The following is a 25409-nucleotide window of genomic DNA, read 5'->3' as shown; positions in this document are numbered from 1 at the left end:
ATACCAAATTTGCACCATTTTTACGTACGTAATAGAAGTATACTTGTCACGTACGACTGATTAAATACTAAAATATCTAAAAGTAAAAAAAAAAAAAAAGAGAAAAAAGAGAAAAAATACGAAATAGCAATTTGAATTGAAAAACAAAAATTTCTATTTGTTAACAAAAATATAAATTATAAAAGTTTTTTGATAAGGTAACTTCCATTTCTATTTTAATTATTTGTAAAATTTAAATAGCTACTAGCAAATTTCCTACACTCATTTTCTATGACTGATTTATTGCGCCTAATACTGTCACATATGCGCATTTAATAAACTTTGAGTGCTTTTACTAGTATTTATTGAAATTTAACAATTCATCTCTTACTCAACTATACCTTACTCTTTAGAATAGTCTATTTTATTGTTGTTGCATGATTTTCAATTTTGTTAAAATAATTCTAAATTGTCAATAATAACATTTATGGAGCACAGCAGTTTAATGCTACGAAAAAGTAAACAAACAAAATTATGTCAATAAATTGTAAACAATTTACAATTGACAAATAGTCAATGAACAATCAATGAATAGCAATTTGCATAAAGTAATTTACTATTTTGATATTTCTACTAATAAAAGTGATAAATTCAAAACATTGTTTATTACTTTAAATATTATTTAGAAAGATGGTCGATTATTTAAGTCTTAATAAAAGAAATTAATAAAAGAAAAATTAATAAAAAAAGTTAAATTAATAAAATAGATTTAAGAAATGAAAATAAATAAATAAATAAATAAATAAATTGGCATTTTAATCATTTTTTAAATTATGAAACATCAATGACATCACATTTGTGATTACTTTATTTGAATTTAAATTCATCATTAATTTGCAATAGTGAATGAGTAACAATTTGAATTTAATTTTAGCTCATCAAATTTTTCAACAATTTTTTACTTTTTTAAAATAATTTAGACAAAAAAAAAAAACTTTTCCATTTGTTATTCATTTATTAATTTATAAATTTATAATTTACAAATAATCAAAAATTTCTTTCTATGGGACAAATAAGTAAGGTAAATTGTCACATTTATTCTGCAAATTTGTATATTTGGCGCAATTAGATCAGTACTTTTGAGCGAATTATTGTATTAGCTAATTATTATTCATACAATAACGCTTATCTTAATGAAAAAAAAAAAAAAAAATTAAAATAAAAATGAAATTTGAAATGAAAAATAGAAAAACGAATAATATTTAACTGATAAACCTTAACAAATTGTTGATAATTTGTTAAAACGCTTCTGATTAAAACTTATCAGTAAAGGAACTAATTTAACGGAACAACAAACAACAAACAATAAACAACAACAATAATAGCCATAAAAAAGACTATCATTGTATATATAATCAAAGAAGCAATGAACAAATCAGGTTTGTTAAAGATAAGCAAATAATTCTTACTGAGGTATTTGAAGCAATATTTTGAAGAAAGAGAGAGAGAGAGAGGGAGAGAGAGGGAGAGGGAGAGAAAAAGAAGGAAGAGGATATTTTAGAAACAATAACTGAGTAATTCATTTTATGAAATTACCGATACCGTTCGTCTATTTAAACGAGTTTACTTTCAACTGGAAATTTTTATATTTTAGTGCTTTAATTAGCTGTTTGCAAGTAAATGAAAGAGAGAGAGAGAGGAAGAGAGAGAGGGAGAGAGAGAATTTCTTCTTATGTACGGAAAGAAAGAATATAAGAAACCGGTTCAATGGGCAATAATTGAATGAATGATAAATAAATTTACTAATTCCTTCTACGTTCTGCACTTATATTTCTCTATTACCACAATTTGGAAATTGTAAGTTTCTATTTTTCAAAATATATTGTGATATTAACAAAATTTCTTATCGCTATTATTGTATGTACAAAACAAACCAAAAAAAATATTAAAATAATTTTAGCAATTATTAAATTTACACAAATTTATCAAAATTTAATTAAAATTAAAGTAATTCTGTTTTTTTTTTTCATGCCCAAAAAAAAAAAAACAGTCAGAAAAAAAAATGTAATTAAAATTAATTTAATTATAAATTAATTTAGTGTAAAAACTGGATATGTAAGTAAGACTAAAGAAAGGAAAGCAAAGTTGGAAGTGTATCTTTTATGATTTTATGGGTAATTTATTATTAGCTAAAGTTTAAATTGAACTTTAAATTAGATTAACATTCGATGCTTTGTCATCTAAATTCAAAATGAATTTTAATCACATGCATACCAGCTGTATTGCAATAAGTCTGTCTAACAAAATTATAGTTTTGTAAAATAAATAAATCACATTTGTGCTCCTAGAAAAAAAAAAAAAAAACTGAAATGTTTTTTTTTTCCTTTTTTTTTTCATAATTTCATCAGTTAATCTTTCACTTTCATTTCATTCATTTTGTGACGAAAAAATTTCTGTAAAGTGAAATTAATGCAATAAAACAGAAATAACTGTACACTTTGTTATGAGATAATGATAAATAATTAAATTGATATGAAATAATGATAAATAATTAAATTGATATGAAATAATGATAAATAATTAAATTGATATGAAATAATGATAAATAATTAAATTGATATGAAATAATGATAAATAATTAAATTGATATGAAATAATGATAAATAATTAAATTGATATGAAATAATGATAAGAAATAAATTGATATGAAATAATGATAAATAATTAAATTGATATGAAATAATGATTAAGAAATAAATTGATATGAAATAATGATAAATAATTAAATTGATATGAAATAATGATAAATAATTAAATTGATATGAAATAATGATAAATAATAAATTGATATGAAATAATGATAAATAATTAAATTGATATGAAATAATGATAAATAATTAAATTGATATGAAATAATGATAAATAATTAAATTGATATGAAATAATGATTAAGAAATAAATTGATATGAAATAATGATAAAGAAATAAATTGATATGAAATAATGATAAAGAAATAAATTGATATGAAATAATGATAAAGAAATAAATTGATATGAAATAATGATAAAGAAATAAATTGATATGAAATAATGATAAAGAAATAAATTGATATGAAATAATGATAAGGAAATAAATTGATATCAGAAGTGATTAAGACAGTGCTATAAAATTAGTCCATCAATAAATTTAACAATCATATCATATCTAATCAATTCTATGCATTTTTATTCAAAAAAAAAATCCATCATAATTTTATTATTACTAATTAATCTTTCACAAATTATATTTCATTCAACTTTTTTTTTTTTTTTTTTGATTATTTTTTGAACATTCTTTTTACAAAACATATAAAGTATTGATTTCTTTTGAAAAAAAAAAAAAAAAAAAAACCTCTCCAAAAAGCCGCAAAAATTTTCTCTCTTCATGGTTAAGTATTAAATATAAAGTATTAAATATAAATTTATTTAGATTAAAATTAAAAGTATTAAATATAAATTTATTTAGATTAAAATTAAAAGTATTAAATATAAATTTATTTAGATTAAAATTAAAAGTATTAAATATAAATTTATTTAGATTAAAATTAAAAGCATAAATTTGTTTAGATCAATGAGGAAATTTTAAATCTAAATCAATACCATTATTCATTTTTACATTCTCAAATATTATCCTCCGCTGTGATTTAAATAGATTAAATTCAAAAATGATAAAAGTTATATGATAAAAATTAGAGTGATAAAATAATGGAAAGAAAAGATAAACAAAATAATCAGCTAATCAAATTATTAAATCACAAATTAACTAATCATTTATTAAATTTAAAACACAATAAGCTAACAATTGCAATAATAATGACAAAAAAAATGATAAAATAATAATTAAAAGTTTCCATAGAATAATTCCAACTTTCTGGATAATATTCATTCAAAAACATTGTACCATTAGTCCATCTAAAATATAAAAATTAAATAAATTAAAAAACAAAAACAAAAACAAAAACAAAAACAAATATAAAAATAATATCAAAATTATGAAAATATACAAACAAAAAAAAGTTAATTTCTTACCTACAAAATTGTTCCAATGGCTTATTGCTATCAAAAATACAATTTCCTGCTTTAGTACCATCAATAAATTTGAAATTTATAAATGAAAATAAATAGCGATAAAAATTAATATACATTAATATATGACGTAAATCATTTGTTGATACAAACGTACGTGGTGCACTGCAAAAGAAAAAAAAAAAAAGTAAAATGAAAGAATAATAACTTAAAATACTTTGATATTTTCAATATATCTTATCATCACTATTACTCTAATTTCTTAGAAAAAGAAATCAGTTTTTTTTTTTTTCTAAAATTTTAATAAATTTAAAAAAAAAACGAACATAAAAAATGATCCGGCACAAATAACGGATCCAAAACAGAATTCAATTAAAAATTTAGCAGTAAATTCAGCCTTTTTTGTATAAAATATTACAATCAGTACTAAAATTTGAAAGTACTGATAACAGCACCATAATGGTAGTGCTAAATTCCAAATATAATTCCAATTCTCAGAAAATTGCGAATAAAAATGCCTGAAATTAAAGTAGAGAGAGAGGGAGAGAGAGAGTTCAATGTTACAGGTGTAACAGGTTTTCCTGATTTAGGATAATATCAGGTTGATCTGAATAAGAATATCTGAAATCTATCAAATTAACTTTTCACTATCATCGTTAAATTTTTTATCTTTTTAGATATATCATCTTTTTTATTGTTTTTAAAATGAATTATTTTAAACTAATATCCATTGAAAATTTAAATTTAAATGAAAATTTAAATTTGTAAATTAATTTCAAAAGATAGTGAAAAAAAATGGAAAACAATATTTCTCGAAATTTGTTCTCGAAATTAGAATTAAATTTCTCCTCAATTATTCACTAACCAAAAAGTAATAATGAAAATTGAAGAAGTAAAAGCTAAGAGATCATTTAGCATTGAAGCTAATGAAAATGAAAGAATGCTTAAAATTTCCGAATATACACCATCTGTTACATCTTGTTCACATTGACCATGAACTATTGATTCTAAAATAAATTTAATACAACAAAAAAAATTTAATCTCAAAATTTTGAGAGAAAAATTTTAGAATTTTTAAATTAAAAATTAGTAGGGTTAGTATTTGAAAAAGAGAAAAAAAAAATTGAGTAAAAACTCAAATTTCCTTAAAATTCTACTCTATTTTAATCAAATTTCATTTAAAAAAAAGTACTATCATGAAAATTTCAATTTATTGTTTTGAACTGATAACTATCTGATTATCACTAAAACAATATCAGTGATTAATTAGAAAAAAAAAATTAAAAATTTGTACCTAGTTATTGTATTCTTACTTACCATTAAATATAGTGAGAAAAATGGAAACAATTGAAAATAAAGTCGAATAGATAATCAGTAAGGCGGCTTTGTCCTGTGGTGACCACCATTCATCTGAGGTTGAAAATGGAGTAGAACAGAAGCATATCAGTAGTGTAAGTAACGGTAATAGCAGTAGTCGTAGGAGGACAATATGCGCTGATGAATTAAGTGCGCAAAATGATCGTCTACAATAAAAGTGATAAACATTTCAATCTTCTTGATATGATATGATATAGTGATAAAATGAATGAAATTTCTTGTACTTGTGCTTAACATTTTATCAGAAGTATTAAATGAATGATTCAGATTCTAACAAGTGATAACAATAATGATTTCAAATGATAATTATTTATCACTGATTAAATTTAGAAAGAGGAACTGAAGTAAAATGAAGAACTGATAAGAACTGGATGGTCTGCCATGAAAAAGTAAACGTTTCGTTAATTGGATAGAATGAAGTACTTCTGATTGCAAATCGATGTTATTCTGTAAAAGAATTCTCATCAATTAATTGACTGATTAATTTATTGATTGATTAATTGATCGATCGATCGATTGATCAATCGATTCAGCTAAGTTTAACTCTAATGCAATTGAAAAGAAACAATTAAACTTAAACATTTGATATAACAGTTTATAATTTGAAAATGGAATAATAAATTATGGATACTTTGAAAAGATCAATCAATTTTAAAGCTTGTTCTTGTGTTTCTCGATATCTTTCTGTCGTTTCACGATCAATCATTACAAGAGATACTGCAAAATTTTGAATGCTTGAAGATATTATTAAATTAGTATACAAAGTTATAAGGAAGGAAAAAGATTAATTAATTAATTAATTAATTAATTGCATAAAGTAATCATACAGTAGTAAGTAGCAGGATTTTCATTTATTGGACATGGAAAACCGATGTGATTGAAATACAGTGGTAATTGTTGAGTTGCACCTGAAATATAATTATTTTTTTAGAAAAAAAAGAAAAAAAAAACTGAATTCAAATTGATATTAAAAGATCAGAAGATTAGATTGATAATTTTAAAAGTTTAATTATCATATCTACCTTTTCATTTTATATATTTGTATTACTAATTATCATTTCTCTCTAATAGAAGAATTAGTATTGATAATTTTAAAATTTAATTATCATTTTATCATTCATTTTTTAATTATTATTTTATATCTACCTCTTCATTTTATAGCATTCATATTACTAATTCATCATTTCTGTCTGGTAAAGAATTAGTATTGATAATTTTAAAGGTTTAATTATCATATCTACCCTTTCATTTTATTAGTATTAATATCAAATTATCATTTCTCTCTAATAGAAGATTTAGTATTGATAATTTTAAAGGTTTAATTATCATATCTACCTTTCATTTTATTAGTATTAATATCAAATTATCATTTCTCTCTAATAGAAGATTTAGTATTGATAATTTTAAGGTTTAATTATCATATCTACCTTTCATTTTATTAGTATTAATATCAAATTATCATTTCTCTCTAATAGAAGATTTAGTATTGATAATTTTAAAGGTTTAATTATCATATCTACCCTTTCATTTTATTAGTATTAATATCAAATTATCATTTCTCTCTAATAGAAGATTTAGTATTGATAATTTTAAAGGTTTAATTATCATATCCACCCTTTCATTTTATCAGTATTCATATTACTAATTTATCATTTCTCTTCAAAACTATCCTTCAGTTCTATTAAAAATACTTCATTCTAAACTGTCTACTATCAGTTGACATTTGTCATTGTCCTTTATTAGTTTCATTCTCTACACTTTAACACTTACCGGAATAGATTGTTTCACCATAAAATAAAATCGTAACACGGCTCAACAACTGATATAAGTCAGATCGTAACGTACGTGTAGCTATTATAGCCATCGTTCCAGTTCTTTTGACGTATGTGCTTAATGCATACATCAATTGATAGTTACTTAATGCATCTATGCAAGTTGTTGGTTCATCCAGAATGATTAAAACTAAATTTCAGATTTTAATTAAAATCAAAAAAAGATTGAATTGGTTAAATAGATTCATTCTATGCTTCATCTTGAGCTAATGAAGTGATTCATGATTTGCTTACAAATTTGGATGAGCTAAATGAATAAATTAAGTAGTAAACATAAATAATTATGCAACGATAAGATTGATAATAACTTTTAAAGTTTAAAAATTCTATGTAAAATTTAAAAAATATAAAATTTTGTTTAAAATTAAGAAAAAATTTATGGAAGGAAAAAAGAAAAGGTTAAAATGATTTACTTGGATTACTAATCAAACGCATACACAATAATAAACGTTTTCTTGCTGATTCATTTAGATCACAAATTAAAATATTTTGATAAGTAATAAGATCAAACTCTTGAAGGAGTAAATTTATCTGAAAATCTCGACTTGATAGTTTTATTATAAATTTAATATAAATTTCAAACAAATACTTATTGTTATTTCATTCCAAAAATTTTGCTCTTTGAAAAATTTTAACAATAATTTCTCCTAAATTATTTTTTATTTTTTAAAAATTTTACTCTTTCTGTTATTTCTTGATCATTTAGATCGGAAATCATTATACCAGCTTGAAATTTAAGCATAGCACGAATGCTTATCGTTTCAATTAGCGCCTGATTGAAATTTACAAATGCGCAAATAGAATCAAACATTTGACCTAAAACAATTTTTCATCCTTTCATTCCAAAAAAATTTTACTCTTTAAATGATTTCAATAATATTAAGTCAATTAGAAATTTTCTTTTTATTATTATCAGCATATAATTTTATTGATAATAACAATATTTACAAGTTTATCAGTAAAATAAATATTTGAAATGAAATAAAGTTAAGTAATATCTACGTGTAAGTTGTTGTTGATTAAGTGTTATTGTACCCGTAAATTCTCCACAACATCTTCCCGAGATTATTTTCAATAATGTCGTTTTACCACTACCTAAACAAGTTTACCTGTAAAAAAGTCATTCTTTTTCGCAATTGATTTATCTAATTTATTCATACAAAGAAATTTGCATTTGAAATTTGCTAATTGAAAAATTTCTTTCCTTTTTCTTTCTTTTTTTTTTTTTTTTTTTACTTTCATTCCAGTTTAACTGCTTTCTCTTTTGTCACATTTTTTCATTACATATTTTAATCAATCAATAAACAATCAATCAATAAGCAATCAATCAATAAGTATATACCTATCCTCTAAGATATACCTATTCATATTCACTCGTTGTGATAAAAATGATATAATTGATTAATAACTGCTTGTGAGGAATTAATTTTTTGCCTTAATTTATTACTAACTTTTTTTTTTTTAAGTTATTATCAATTTGTTTTTTTTTTTTTTTTTTTTTAAATTAGTCATTTCATTTCGGAAGCTTTTTTTTTTTAAATCAGTCTTTTCATTTCGGAAGTTTTGTTACTTTGAATCTACAAGTAAAATATAATAAATTAATAGTTAAGAATTATGATATCAGAACAGATAAACATACCAGCACTACCGATAATACCATGGATCTCACCGGATTGAACCACAATCGAAATTTCTTTCAGAAATTGTGCGGTAACTTTGGATGATGTATAATTGTACCTGAAAAAAATTATTTCAAACATTTTGTTCAAAAAGTTAATTTGCTTAGCATTTGGATGATAAATTCCATAAAGCAAATTATTGCAATAGGATTTCATTTCAGGAATAACAGAAATTATAACTTTTTCCTACTAAAAATTAATTTAATTAATTTTTATAACTTTTTCACACTGAAAATTGATTTTTAATTAGCATATGAATTTAACACAATAAATTAACTTACTCTAATCTTTTACAGAATTTTTACTTAGCTTTTTTCTCTCTAAGAGATTTGTCTCTCTTTCTCTCTCTCTCTCTCTCTCTCTCCCTCTCAAAAGTATCCAGTAGAATTTCATTGAAAATAACTTCCTGTTTAGCTCGATTATTCTCATATTTATTAATTTCTATGCATGTTTTTTTTTTTTTTTGCCTCTTTAAAAGAGTAATATTATACCATTTAGATGGTGTAATTGTACAAGTACTCGAGACATTACGGCATTCAAAGACATATAATTCATCCAACATAGCTATTATCACTACGATTTTGGCGGAAATGGAGTAATGGATAAATGCGCATTGCTGAAATTATTATTGTTGGTTATTATTTTTAGTTAAAAAAAAAGATATATATGATATCTTACATTTTAATAGTTTTGAGTCTGAGTGCTGTTACTTTAGATAATTGTTAACTTATGGCTTCATTATCAATTATAGGTCATCTGCACTTTTTGATAATAGCCAGTAGTCAAAGAGCCAATATAATTTAACGACATTTGCGCCATTAATATTAAAATGTTGAATAAATGCAACTAAAACTTTTCTATTTGAAATTTTTGCACATCTATGATGATAATGATGATGATGATGCAATATAATTTAACGACATTTGCGCCATTAATATTAAAATGTTGAACAAATGCAATTAAAACTTTTCTATTTGAAATTTTTGCACATCTATGATGATAATGATGATGATGATGCAATATAATTTAACGACATTTGCGCCATTAATATTAAAATGTTGAACAAATGCAATTAAAACTTTTCTATTTGAAATTTTTGCACATCTATGATGATAATGATGATGATGATGCAATATAATTTAACGACATTTGCGCCATTAATATTAAAATGTTGAACAAATGCAATTAAAACTTTTCTATTTGAAATTTTTGCACATCTATGATGATAATGATAATGATGATGTGTTCTGTGTTCTGTGTAATATTTTATGTATGCTTTAGCACTGATTGATTTACCAACAATTTTGTTTGTGTTTTAAAAATTATCTGCAAAATGAGAATATTGTTAAGTATAAGAGAAAGAATCTTTCATCGATAAAAAAAAAAAAGAGCCATCAAACAAACGCCATTTCCCATCAAAAAAAGAAAAAAGAAAAAATTCATTATTACAATCTTTTCAATTTTTGCATTTTTATTGTTATTGTTGTTGCTGTCATTGTTGTTGTTGTTATTGTTGCTGTTATTGTTGTTGTTGTTGTTATTGTTGCTGTTATTGTTGTTGTTGTTATTGTTGCTGTTGTTGTTGTTGTTGTTGTTGTTATTGTTGCTGTTGTTGTTATTGTTGCTGTTATTGTTGTTGTTGTTATTGTTGTTGTTGTTGTTATTGTTGCTGTTATTGTTGTTGTTGTTATTGTTGCTGTTATTGTTATTGTTGTTGTTGTTGTTGTTATTGTTGCTGTTATTGTTATTGTTGTTGTTGTTGTTATTGTTGCTGTTATTGTTGTTATTGTTAGAAATATTCCAAAAACAACAATGAAAAATTATTTTTGTGAGTTTTCCTTATCGTACAGAAAATGTTAACACAAAACAATAATGTTTTTAGTAGAGAAACAGTGTATTAAATTTATAATATAATTACTTTTTATTGGTATACATAAATAATTACTCGTAATTATACCTTATTGCATTAAGTACATCAAAGTCAAATGTATGAATAATATTGCAACTTTCATTATCGCAATTGACGGATGAAATAAAACTAAAAAATTTGAAGAAATCATTTAAAATGATTTAAAAAAAAAAAAAAAAATCTTATTATCGAGAATATTCTGAGAATTCGTTATGATTGTAATGAAAATTTCTGAGCAACAATTATGATAAAATATTTGTCAATAAAACTTAAACAAATGTAATTTCAAACAAACAAGCAAATATGATATGAATTTAAAAAAAAACAATTAAAAGTAATATTTTAGAGTTAAGCTAATATTAATAAAATTGAAATCATTGTATTTTGAATGTTTAACTATTTTTGTTAATGGTTTAATAAAAATGCTATCGCTTATTTATTTTAGTAAAAAAAAAAAACATCATTAAAAATTTTTAGAAATATGATAGAAAGGTATAAATTGATAATTATTAAGAGATAAACACTTGAATATTTCATTGAAATATCTGATCATAGAATTTTTTTTTCTTTTCTTTTTTCAGGTAGCATTTGCTTAAATCACAAATTTATTGCATAATTAAATAATTTTTTTTTTTTTCAGATATATTGTGATATAGAAAGCTGATCAATTGATTAATGATTTGATACAGAAAGCTGATCAATTGATTAATGATTTGATATAGAAAGCTGATCAATTGATTAATGATTTCTGATTAATGATCAACTGACTAAGAATGATCATCGATATGCCATCTTATTATATCAACGATTATTTTATAATCATTCATTTATGTTTAATTTTATAATCTAAAATATAAATCCTTTACACACATGTGATTTTGAAACATTGATTTCTCTTATCATTCTTAACAGAAGAAATAAATGATTAAGAATTAGGAAATCCGTAATCAGTAAGTTAGGATTTAATCATGAACGATTGATTATCATTTAATTATGAACGATTGATTATCATTTAATCATGAACGATTGATTATCATTTAATCATGAACGATTGATTATCATTTAATCATGAACGATTGATTATCATTTAATCATGAACGATTGATTATCATTTAATCATGAACGATTGATTATCATTTAATCATGAACGATTGATTATCATTTAATCATGAACGATTGATTATCATTTAATCATGAACGATTGATTATCATTTAATCATGAACGATTGATTATCATTTAATCATGAACGATTGATTATCATTTAATCATGAACGATTGATTACCTACCTATTTATAAAATGATGTATTACACATTTTATTATTCACTTTAATCTTTCCTTCTTAACAGAATTTCAATTCATTTAAATAAATAAATAGGAGAGAGGAAGAGAAAGAGTGATAAATGATAAATTTTAATTTTTTAATTCTACTTTCAAATTACACAGATAAGAGAAAGCACCAAAATTTGAAACTTTATTGAAATGAACTAACAACAGCATTTGATTAAGATTATTTTAAATATTGTGCTGTTTATGAATGATATGTAAATATAAATAGATGATGTCCCTCAAATTATATTAAGTGGTTAAAAAGGATGTCATCGTCAATTAAAGTACATCAATCTAAAATTTTACTAAAATATTTTTATATAATCCTCATTTTATTGTCAGTAAGAGGCGAAAACTTGAAATTAACAAAATTAGAAAATTTCTCTTAGAACAGGAAATGAATGATAAATGAAAGGGAACCTGATTTCCTTATTTGATTTGTCGAATTGCTGAAATTATTTCAATCATTCATCCATCATCAAACAATTAATTGGTCTTTTTTCCTCAGCACAAGGGAATGTACCAAAATTGTTCCATCTTGATTTTAGCTTCAAAATTTAATTTTTCCTATTAAAACAAAAAAAAAAAAGAGAGAGAGAGAGAATATCAAATGAAACAAAATAAAAATTAATATTAAAAATGTTAAACAATAATAGATTTCAAAAGTGATTAATTATTTTTAACTGATTAATTAATTATTGATTATCCAATTCAAAAATTAATTATTTTTAATTTATTAAAACAAAAATCCATCTAATTTGATTGTTCAGAGTAATCAGTCGTTTGATTTCAATGATAATTTAAATTTAATAGCTTTTATTATTTCATTTGTAAAAAAATAACGTTAAACGCTTAAGTTTGAAATTTACATAAATTATTGAATATATATAAATTAAATATCAAGAATTCATATAAATAGAAACATAAATATCTTATCGCTTTTATATTTGTTTAACTTAGAAAACGTTCAGTTTAATAAATTATATAGAATTATGATGTAGTGATATGATATTCTTTATGTGATAAAGAATAGTCCAAGGCAATTCAAGATTTCAGTACATTTTGATATTTCATTAAAATAATTAAAAAAAAAAAAATTTCATTAAAAAAAGTGAAGAAGTTAAAAAATTTAATTTATCGATTACCAATTTATCATTTATAATGCCAAAAATTCGATGTGCTTTTTTTAAACCATTTTTTATTTCCATTTGTTGTTATTTCATTTATGGTCTACTCATATACATTTTGCTACCATTTAATTTCACCTACTTCAAAAATTATCATTATTCCAAAGTGATCACTAGCATTTAAAATTTTAGAATATAGTATTTTTGAATGAAATAAAGTGGAATTGTAACTAAATTTAAGTTTTGGCCTGAAAGTTAAATGGTCTGGAACTTAAATCCAAGATTATATATGTTATTTATATTCCGGAATAAGTAGGAAATACTAGAGGAAAATAAAAGAAATTAATAGGATTTAAGTTTCAGATCACTCGACTTAAATTAATATTGAAATTATTATTCCACTGATTTCAGTGAGAAAGATTTGCGGTATATTCCACCGTTGAAATTTAATCCCTCGTTTAATCATCTTTGCAATTCAAACCGATATTTGATAGTGAGAAAGTGGGTAATATATGAATTAAGTTCCAGGTAATATATGAATTGAGTTCCATAAAACAATATAATTTTTAGGCCAAAAAATTTTTACTATCCACCAAAAAATAGTAAAAGAAGAAAAGTCATTTTCTAATGAACATTTCCTATTCCATTACACTGTAAATTATGATGAAAACGGAGAAAATCTCTAAAATTTCCAGTAAAACCTAACAGTAGAAACTGATAAAACCAACCAGATGTAGGTATCAAATTTCATGAATAATAGGGCCTCCGATTCGAATAAAGTGCATAAAACTTCATTTCAAAGTTTATTTTTTTATTGTTGACTTTTCTGGAAAATAATTAAAAAGAGTTATTGGTGAAGTAGCTGAGCGCACTTCTTTTCTCACATCAAAGAATATGACAATAATCGAAATTTCATTTCAATCCGATTCACTTATTAAACATTTTTACCCGTCAATTTTGAAGTTGTCTTAATCATAGAAGCTCAGAACAGCACCACTCAATCAGCTGATCATATCAAATATTATGCAGAATCGAAATCAATTGAATGTCATTAGGACTGATTCAGGTTTGAGATTCCAAGTTCGTTTCAGTTTTCCCCCCGGAAGCAGTTGAAACAAATACTTTAAAGTTCGATAATGAAATTTCTGGTTATAATTTCTACAAAACTAGACGTAATCATCAATGCAGTTCCTTACAGATGTTTGAGAATATAATACAAAACTAAGATTTTATTGAATAGAAATAAGGATTACATATGGCTCTAATTTTGTAATGGAAGCAATCGAAATACATACTTTAAAAAGCTATCATGAAACAAGAACGATCATGAATTAAAAGGACTTTTTACAACGAAGCACTGACTACATGCCTCTAGACAATGGATGATCACCCCAGTATTCTGGATCCGGTGCATCGTCTGGTGGGATTCCTAGTTCTTCATCCGAAAATTCTTCTGGAGAAGGAATATAATATTCACCCTACAACATGGATGCATATATTTTGCAAATAATATTTGGCTTTACTAGAAATTAAAATTGGGGAATTTAAAAATTCGTGATATGAAATCTATATACAAAAAAAAAAAAAAAAAAAAAAAAACGAAAAAAACTAACGATCAAGTCGCCATAGTTGTAATACAAATGATATACAAACCAGCCCCACAGCAAAGAACTTGTTAAAGTGATCATCAAGTTTTCCAGACGTGTGGTGCTTTGAGGTGGTGCTTCCCGATAATACCACCTATAATGAAGTTAATAAAATAAAAATTACTGTACAACATCTAAACTAGTAGGTAATGATATTAAGAAATTAATATTCAGATAACAAGCATGAACTATCAGCCTCCTTCTTCAGACTCTAAAATGATGACTCTGTGATGATTTTTATAAATTGCAAAAAAATCCGAAAGAAACAAAAAAGATTCAAAGAAGTTTTTTTAACTAAATTCTGCTCAGTTTCCATACATCTGTAATGGTGGGTCATCTGGTTCACCAAGATATGGTTTATCCGTTGTATTTGTGATCGGATCATCATCTGCTCCACTTTTTGGACCAACAGCTATTTCTGGGCCTTCTGCATCCTGAAAAAGACAATTATCCTTCACAGTTATTTGCAGATAATTACGCGAAGACCAGATATTAACTGAATCTCATAGAAACACCAACCTTTCCTGACAACCACTTTGTCCTTAAGGCACCATTAGACGACAAGATGGAAGGTGCATAACGCAAAAATGCAAACTTTCCTATCGGTCTCAAAATTCTCGAACACTGAACAGCACGTACCAACAACATCGTTCAACCGCAATGCATAACATACACTGAAATACATGAATGGTACCTAATGAATTCCATACATTTTCTGATAGAACAAATGAATTAATAAGCTCTCAACCAGTCACAGTTAAATAACAAATAAATGTGATAATTTAGTTAAAAAAGTATAAAATCACATAAATATTCAATAATCTGTGAAAACTAACTGTAAACTCTCCTCTCAGTGATAATCTACAAATTTTATCAGTGGTCTTTCTCGTTTCCTTATGAATTATTATCTTACTTCAATCCATATTACAGAAACTATTTTTTAAACTATTGAACTTTGTAAAACATCCCCCTTAACAGTATCGCCTGATTACTACCATATCCTCTCTCCCCGTCCCCCGTACCTCCCAAAACCCCGAACCACCTCACCTCACCTCAGCACCGTTCTACCAGAGAATGGTCCCTCTATGAAACAATGCACGTCTCAGACTCATCTTCGAACAACTTACAAGGACAAACTTAGGATGCAAGAAGTATGTTCAATTAATTTGAATTAATCTCTTAGATAATTTAAATGCTATAAAATCTCTCTTCAAATGAAATTATATTTACTTGAAAAATATTAGTTAGTGTTAAATATGCTAATTAATACTAATAAATATATCCTAATTAAATTAAATCTTTGCTTTTACTATCATTAAAACAAATTTTTTTAGCGTTTCTATTCTTAGATTTCCAATAATCACAAAAATAGCTCTTTCTAAATCAAATATCAAAATATATTTTAAAGTATCAAAATGTTAGTTGTAAAAAAAAAAAAAAAAAAAAAAAAAAAAGTAAAAAAGCTAGATGGATGAAACAGCTCTGAAATGAATGCCAAAAAATCATAAATACATCATTCTTTCATACATTTACTTTTTTCTTTTTTAAATTTTATTTTTTATTCATAAACAATGAATGAAAAGAGTTTTACAGAACCATTAAGCATTGTGTAATATGAATAACTCTGAGAAATTTATGCTTTCTGAGAGATGAAACACACTCATTAGAATAGCTAATTTGATGAGATGAGATGAGATGAGTCATTCATTTTTCTTTTCTTTTCTTTTCTTTCCTTTTATCTTCTCATCAACAAAAAATGTTAGATTAATTACAATTAGCTAATACAAGAAAGCAATTATTAATTTAAATATTTTCTATGTAATATCTAAAAAAAAAAAAAAAAGAATGAAATGAAATGAAACAAACTGATAGTGTCTCCGAAGTGCTTATTTAAAAGATGACAGATGCGCAAATGTAAACTGAATACTTCCCATCGGTTCACGGTATTATCAGCGCCGTGGATCTTTTTGATGGCGGTCTCTTGTCGATGAATACATTAACCGCATCATTTTCAGTTTTTTTTTATTTTTATTTTTTTTTCATCCTTCTGTTGTTGTTATGTTTGATGAAATAGATCGATATGATTCTTTTAATTTCATTTAAAATTTATGTGTTAGCTTGGAAAATTTCCAAATTAAAAGATTAATTTGAATTGTTTTTTTTTTTTTCAAAATATATTTTAGGTTAAATAAATTTAATTTTTGTCTTTTTCTTTTCATTTTCATTTTCTTTTTTATTATTATTTCAATTTCATGTTTTTTCAATATTTTTTTTATCATAGCTAATAGTTTCCTTTTAATTTCTTAATGAATGTTTTTCAAAAAAAAACTTTATTTTATGATACATATGCAAAAAGAATCATAAAATTCTCATTTTTCGAGATTTTTTTTCGTGAGAAAATTCAATTAGGTTCGTTCATCAATTAGTTTCTTCAAATTATGAAGTTTCAATACTCTCGAAAATTTGTTAGAGAATAATCTTGGAAAGATTAAAGCTAAATATTGTTATTTGTATCAATTCAATAGTTAACATTTATGGCAATTTATCATCTAAATAAAATAATAACCAAATTGGCGAGTTTATCTTAAGATATTATCAGAGTCAGAAACGAGAAACTGATAATTGTGATAACAGCGCATTATTTTTTTTTTTAAAAAAAAAAGAAAAAATCTTTAAATCAGAAAGGGAAGCAAATTTAATTCTATAATTCATTATTAATTGATAAGAACTATTGTTAGTCTCAATTAATAATTTAATTTCGTAGAAATTGATTTCTTATCATATCTTTTGCAGTTTCATTAAACCTTCTATTAAATTTAATTTAATTCTCTTATCCAACAGCATTTCTGAATTTAAATTTTAAAACATACTTGCTGGGCTTAATCCAATTTTTTCTTTGTTTTTGAAAAATTTATCCCGCAAATAGCTAGTTTAATCGAAGATTTAAAATTAAAAGAATTTATTTTATAATCATTAAAAGTTTCAACTATCCAGTAACGAAGAAATTTTTTTTTTATTTAAAAATTTTCATCAAAAGTATTTAATCAAATAATTTATTGATGCATGTAATATAATTTTTTTTTTTTTTAATGTTGAAAGAAGTTTTCCAAATTGCTCATTTATTTTCTTAGTTTTTCAAATTATTTTTAGCTTATCGCTGTATAGTTAGCATATTTTTGAAAGTAGTTATAATTTTTGTTTTTTGTTTTTTTGAAATGCTAAAAATACTTTTAATTAAAGAAATGTTCCTTTTTAAATCTTACTTAAGAATCCTTCAAGTAGAAAAATGTTCTAATTTAGACTTAAATGTTCTTTCGCTAATTTTTGAATTGCTTAAAAGCAAGCTTACATGAAATGATTGATCATTTAAAAATATGCAAATTGCAGGAGAGACAAATAATCTTTGATTGTTAAAAATGAATGCAATATTATTGGCATTAACTTCAATTTGGCTATTGTCATTATTTTCAACACTAATTTCAGCTTCTATTATTTGCATGTCATGTGCTACAAAGAATGCTGTTGCTGTAAAATTTAATAAATTTTAATTTAGTTTTTTAATTTATTAGAAAACAATCTGCAAATTCAAATTCAAAAAAAAAAAATTATTTCCTGAAATTAATCCATTCATTTATGTTATGTAGAAATTCATTATTAGTATTAAAATATTATGGAATTTGGAAATTCAAAAAAAAATTTAGAAAAAAAGAATTCAAAAATTTCAAAAAATTAAAAAACTTAAAAAGAAATTAATTTAGAAAAAAGAATTTAGAAAAAAGGAAGAATTTAAAAAAAGCAAAAAATTTAAAAATTTATTATTAGTATTAAAATATTATAGAATTGGAATAAATTTGTGAATTATCGAATAATAAATCCTCGTACTGGTAGATTGATGGATGATTATCCATGCGATAATCCACAAAATTTGACCTGCAATGGTTTATGCTATATTTTTCAAATTAGTGGAATCAATAAGGTGGATGGAACAAAACAACTTTATGGTATGTTGTTTATTTTTTATTGTTAACTATGGTATGTTGTTTATTTCTCTATTATTAATTATGGTGTGTTGTTTATTTTTTATTGTTAATTATGGTGTTTTGTTTATTTTTATTGTTAATTATGGTGTGTTGTTTATTTTTTATTGTTAATTATGGTGTTTTGTTTAATTTTTATTGTTAATTATGGTGTTTTGTTTATTTTTATTGTTAATTATGGTGTGTTGTTTATTTTTTGTTGTTAAATAAGGTATGTTGTTTATTTTTTATTGTTAATTATGGTGTGTTGTTTATTTTTTATTATTAATTGTGGTGTGTTATTTATTTTTTATCATTAGTATTTGTTAATTAATTTATTTTTAAAATACATGTTAGCAATACAATTCATCCAATTAGCATAGTTTTATCATTTTTAGCATAAGAATATTTTTTTTAAATATTGGAAACAAAAAATGGTTTTGCATCAAAATGAGAAAAAAAAAAATACAAACGTATAAAAAAAAAAAAAAATCTAAAAATAAAATTAAAAAAGTTTAGTAAACATTTCCATGTAATAAATAAAATTTTTTTATGTTTGATGTAGTAAATTTATGATTTAAAAAATGACAATTGTCATTTTATGATTTATTAGTCAGATATTTTTGATGATATTAATTGCAAATTAAAAATGGTAAAATTATTTATAGTTATAAAATTTGAATTAATATTATTTAAAATTAACAAAAAATTTAATAATTTACTATCAGTAAAAAGGATAATGATTGAATATTTCAAAAATTAAAAATATTTTTTGATTTAAATTTAATTTAAAGCAATGGCACAAGGTTGTTCAGTTGGACTTTTCGACGGCGAAGTACGATGCTTTGATCGACCGATTATAATGCTCGGCCGAGGTGGTAACTTTCATTTATACGGTCGTTACTGCTTATGTAACGGTAATTTGTGCAGTGAAAAAACGGAAATATGGATTCAGCATGGTCAAAAGAAATTTTACGCTCAAAGGCAAAAAGGCGGTAAACAGATTTTATTTATGATAAATTATTTTCAAACAATTTATCAATTAAATAAAACCTTCCACAAATTCAATCTTTCAGAATTAAACGATTAAAAAGTTTTTTTTTTTTTTTTTGCTAGAAAAAATTTTTTTAAATTTTTGTTAAAACAATAGCAAGAGGATTTTTTCATACTGTCACTTGAAATTGTGATAATTTCCAGCTAACACTTTTGTAAAATTAAAAATTTTTTTTTTAAACAATTTTCTAAAAGATCAAATGATCCAATGAATCAATATTTCATTGATTTTCCTAATAAAGTGGAAAATAAATAATTTGTAAAACTTTTGAAACATTGCTTATTCTAATCTATGATGCATGCATGATGACCTTTGACTTTTTTGAGTTGTTTACATTTTACTTTTAGTCTGCTTTAATTGGCCTTATGATCATATGCCAAAGAATAGACTTGGCCATAAACTATATTTGACCCAACTATAATTGATGAAACTACTTATTAAACTGAAATTTACATTTAAACATAATTTTAAGCATTTTATTGTCAACTATAATTAATATTTGGTACTTCAAACAAATTTACTCCGCAATAAAATTAAAATTACCAATGGGTAATGAAAAAAACAACCTAGAATTGTTCCTGAAAACTAGCAGAGAGAATTTTAGGTTGCTCTGCTTATCTGCTGTTCACTTCATTTCAGGTAAAAAAAAAAAAAGTTCATTTCTTCCCAGGTAATTTGATATTAAAATTAAAACTTAGAGAAAAGAATCGACATTTTAATTTGAAGTGCAAAAGAATTTGTGAATAAATTAAATGATTTGGATCAAATTTTAAATTTATTTTATGACTTACAGAAAAACAAAAAAGCAAAAAAAAAAAAAAAAATTGCTAATTATATTTTCTATTTTTCTATTTTATATTTTATGAAATAAAAAAAAAAAAAAACAAATATCATTTCTCAATTATCAATACTATTCTAGCAATTGCAATAAATTTATTACCAATTATTTAAAATTATTTTAAAATGATTAATTTTAAATTAACACTCATTTTAGGATCAATGAATGGAAAAAGTTTGACAAATGCTATAGCAATTTCAATTATTTCTTTGATGCTAGCAATAAACGGGTTAATTTGAAATTGCTTATCACTATCACTGTGCAAGTTCAAACTTTATCATTTGCTCAAGATATCTTTTCTTGATGTTCTGTGATTAATTCATATCAATTCCTATGCAACAAAAGCATTTTTCTATTTTTTTTTTCTCACTTTTTTCTGTTTAATTTTTTTTTTCTTTTTTTTTCCTTATCATATCAGAGTGATAATTTGAAGCTGTAATGTGCACTGAATCAATTGATAATTCTGATAAAGTTAATCGTTTGATTTATTTTATTTCTTAAATTTTCTTATACACTTTACTAATTTCTTTTTATCAATTTTAATTTTTCACTGTGATACTGTTTTAACTGCTTTAGTACTACCTTATATTATTTATATAATCACAAATTATTATTTAATTATCAAACGATGTGAATAAATCAGGGCAAATTTATAAATTTGATAAAGCAAATTCAAATTCAAAAAAAAAAAAAAATGTTAAAATACTATCAAAGATAGTTGTACCATTTTCGAACTCTTTTTAATTGTTCAAATTTTCAGACTTGGAAAAATGATAGGAAAGGTAAGACATTAATATAACTTTTAGTAATTAAAACTTATCAAACTTTACTTTCTGTCTTCGATCACCTTAACCATACTTTTTTGCCACAATTTAATAAAATTTTAAAATTTGTGTTATTACTAAAATAAAATAATAATGGAAATACTTTACTTAAAGTTATTTTTTTTTAAAAATTTGAATTTTAGTTAGAATTTATTAGCATAAAAAAAAAATAGCTAAAATTTTTGGAGCGATTATATTTTATAACATTGATCATTTCAACTTTATTCCTTTCTATCAAAAAAAAAAAAAAAAATTGCCTATATTAATTAAATTTTACGTCGATAACATTAGAAAAGGATCTTTGATGAGTGAATATTTGGGTTTAAGATGGAAGTGATGAATTAAAGATCATAAAGAGGTCAAAAAATTTTGTAACTTTAAAATTTTAAATTTAAAAAAAATTTTTTTTTTTGTTTTTAAATTTGAAAAAGATTAACAAATTTTTACTTATTTATAGTAAATAAAAGTGTAACTTATTTATTTTTGCATCTTGCAAGAGATATTTGAAAATGATAATCTCTTCAAAGTATTTATTCAAAGTAAAAGTAAAAATAGAATAAAGTAAAGAAATTTTGTTTGTGGGTTTTCCTTTTTTTTTGATAAACAACTTTTATTGCAAGTCATTCTTGTACTATTAGAATTATTTATCACTCTTTTAAGAGACTGTTAAGTGGAATAGAAATGAAGCAGAAATAATGGAAGTTCAAAATATTTATATTTATCAAAAAAAAAATATTTATCAAAAAGTGTGATAAGAAGAGAGAAAAAATTTTTGAAATATTTTGAGATTACTTAAGCAATTGTTAATAGAAAATTGCTGATCAATAAAAATTGATTTTATTGATTAGATTGTCATAGATACTGATAACATTGATCAATTTGTTATTTTTATTATATATATTATTTTTTTTTATGAGAAAATTTCCGTTTTATTTTAGTGTTCCGTTTTTTTTTTTTTTTCGATCATATAAAACATTTGATAGTATTCAGTAATGACAAAAAATTTTTGAAATGATAAAATAAAATTTGCAATTGAAGTGATAAATGATAAAATTTTCGTAGATAAAATTTATGAAAAATCATAATTTTAAAATTATAAACATTCGAAAATTAATACCACATTTCATCCACACTTTACAAATAATATATATTTGATAGTAAAAAAAGAAAAACTTCAAATTGTTAAATTTGTTTTTTTAAAAAAAAAAAAGTTACAAATGAAAAAGTTTGATGTCTTACGTTGGTAAAATTACACTTTAAGCTTTGAATGCTTCTTAATTAACTTAAAATGGAATAAATATTTTTAATAGATACACTTATATGAAAGTAAAGAATGTTTCTATCATTTCATATCGCAATTTTAAATTTCATTTCAATCTTTTCAACCATTTAATTATCATTTATAAGACGAAAACCTGATATCGATAACAGGAATAGACAGAGAAAAGTTGATTAAATTAGAGTAAAACATGAAATATCAGCGTAAACTTTTTAATAATAAATCACATAGCAATTAAATAAATTTTGAAAATGATGCAAATGAACAGATAACATTACTCATTAATAAATAAAAATTTGAGATAATTCGAGAAAACGATCATTTTTTCCAAATTACATCGATTTTTAAAAATTGAAATTGAATATGGTACTTTACTGAAATATAAAGTACCATAGCTATATTAGACTTAAACTTGGCTCATTTTAATATTTCCTATTTTATTGGCATAAATTTTTACAACCATAATATACTTTTTAGCTGCTGAATAAATTTGCATTGAAATTAAAATTTAATTAAAATTAATTCTAAGCATTAAAATTAATTACAAAGAATGTTTTAAAAGAAAATATATACATATTCAAAGAGTTAAACTATAAAGTAAAATTGACAAATTACTATAATTGTAGTTATTCAGTAAATAAACTACAAAATTCCAATAAAAAAAACTCAAACATTTTTTTTTTTTTTTTTTAAATTATAAAAATATTTGACAATCAGATTATTTATAATAATATTAAAAAAAAAAAGGAAAAGTTTTTGGAACAAAATTTCTTATTGATATAATATCGAACGACAACGGCGACAACAACGACGACAACGATAACAATGTAATAAATCTTTTCTTCCTAATTTTTTTAAAATTGTATTTTGTACTTTTGTAGAACTTTATTTTAGTGATAATTCAAACTTGTTATCAAATAATTCTAAAGCAAACATGAAATGTGATCATACGAAAAAGTTCGTTTCGTTCTGTTGTAAAATTTTCAAATGTTATGAATGTACTTTGTAAGGGTTATATGGCATCTTCTCAAAAATCATGTTTTAATTTGGTTGACGTTGAAATTAACAAAACATTTTTCATGCTATTACGCCAATTACTCTTCTTCAAATACCAAACTGAAAACATTTCTCTTCATCTTCTCTTTCGCTTTTTACCATTTCTGAACAGTTATTATATATCATTACAATTATTCAAATTATTATGTCAATTTATATCACTGATAATCATTATCATTGTTTTATCATTGTTTTCGTTATCATTTATCATTATTATCATCATAACCACTGTTAGTATTATCATTAGCATTGTTTTCTTTATCATTATTATCATCATAACCACTGTTAGTATTATCATTAGCATTGTTTTCTTTATCATTATTATCATCATAACCATTGTTAGCATTATCATTAGCATTGTTTTCTTTATCATTATTATCATCATAACCATTGTTAGTATTATCATTAGCATTGTTTTCTTTATCATTTATCATTATTATCATCATAACCATTATTAGTATTATCATTAGCATTGTTTCTTAATGCTATACCATTTGAATTATTATCTTTTGAATTATATAACAATTTTTTTTTTTTTTGTTTTTGCTTTTTAGCTTTATTCTGTTATTGTCATTTAATTATTTTTCTTCATGAATTTGACTAAAGTAATTGATAAATTTGATAATTGTTTCATTATTAAATTTGTTAAATGTTAGTTTCATAAGAAAAAAAAAAAAAAAAACTTTTTCATACTTTATATTTTTATTTGCATATGTTTTAATACCATTTATTTATTTATTTATTTTATGCTTAAAAAAAAAAAAAAAAAGATGTCATTGATTTATTTTGAGATTTAATAAAAATTGTTCAGTGATTTTTGGTTTTTTTTTTTTTTTTTGGGACTTAAAAAAAACACTCAGATGTTGAAATTTAAATTGATTTTCTATTAATTGTATTATTTAAATACTTATAATTTTGTTTAGTTAGTTGTTTTGGAAATTTTTATTTAACTTTTTGTGAATTTTTATCGAATAATTTAGTGAAATTTTTTGCTTCAATTATAATGATAATATGAAATAAACAAAGAAGTGAATTTCATTGACATAAATTTAAATTCTGTGACACTTCTTAACAAGAAGAATTTAACTAATCTCTGTTTTTTTTTGTTATCTTCTGTAATGGTTGATAGATTGTAATTTAAAATTGATAAATTTAAATTTGTATTTAAGTACTTCCTTTTTACATTTTCTAATAATCAATAAAAACAATGAGTTAGAAAATGATCAATCAGAAAATGAGAATTGATGAAATCAAAATATTTCTTCAGTGATTTTTAAATTTTTAAAATATATTTTTAAATAAAAAATAAAATAAAATCTAAAAATTGAATTTTTTATCTTCAAACTTTACTTTTTCGATGAATGGATACTTCTAAAAAGCTAGATGTGATGAATCATCAT

At 23.0% G+C, this 25409-nt stretch overlaps 3 protein-coding genes across 3 annotated transcripts; 1 reads left to right on the top strand and 2 right to left on the bottom strand.

The window, feature by feature from the left end:
* Positions 1-6015: 6015 nt before the first annotated feature.
* On the bottom strand, positions 6016-9493 carry Bma-abch-1 (Uncharacterized protein; the record flags this gene model as incomplete). The annotated part of the gene is made up of 8 exons (XM_043078140.1): positions 6016-6137; positions 6248-6328; positions 7191-7382; positions 7666-7783; positions 7932-8068; positions 8255-8347; positions 8892-8989; positions 9423-9493. 8 exons carry the CDS (start codon positions 9491-9493, stop codon positions 6016-6018), a joined length of 912 nt encoding a protein of 303 aa, XP_042934074.1.
* A 5164-nt stretch (positions 9494-14657) lies between these two features.
* On the bottom strand, positions 14658-15590 carry Bm4093 (NADH-ubiquinone oxidoreductase AGGG subunit homolog, mitochondrialprecursor, putative; the record flags this gene model as incomplete). The annotated part of the gene is made up of 4 exons (XM_043078139.1): positions 14658-14774; positions 14907-15033; positions 15261-15376; positions 15462-15590. The coding sequence occupies 4 exons, from the start codon at positions 15588-15590 to the stop codon at positions 14658-14660; spliced, it is 489 nt and encodes a 162-aa protein (XP_042934073.1).
* Positions 15591-18358: 2768 nt separating this feature from the next.
* Positions 18359-21089, top strand: Bm1207 (Uncharacterized protein; the record flags this gene model as incomplete). The annotated part of the gene is made up of 4 exons (XM_043078138.1): positions 18359-18469; positions 18781-18943; positions 19753-19953; positions 21007-21089. The coding sequence occupies 4 exons, from the start codon at positions 18359-18361 to the stop codon at positions 21087-21089; spliced, it is 558 nt and encodes a 185-aa protein (XP_042934072.1).
* Positions 21090-25409: the final 4320 nt, after the last annotated feature.

This window comes from Brugia malayi (assembly GCF_000002995.4).
Source record: "Brugia malayi strain FR3 genome assembly, contig: Bm_v4_Chr2_contig_001, whole genome shotgun sequence".
NCBI classification, from domain to species: Eukaryota; Metazoa; Nematoda; class Chromadorea; order Rhabditida; family Onchocercidae; genus Brugia; species Brugia malayi.
This window is presented reverse-complemented; position numbering and strand designations above follow the sequence as displayed.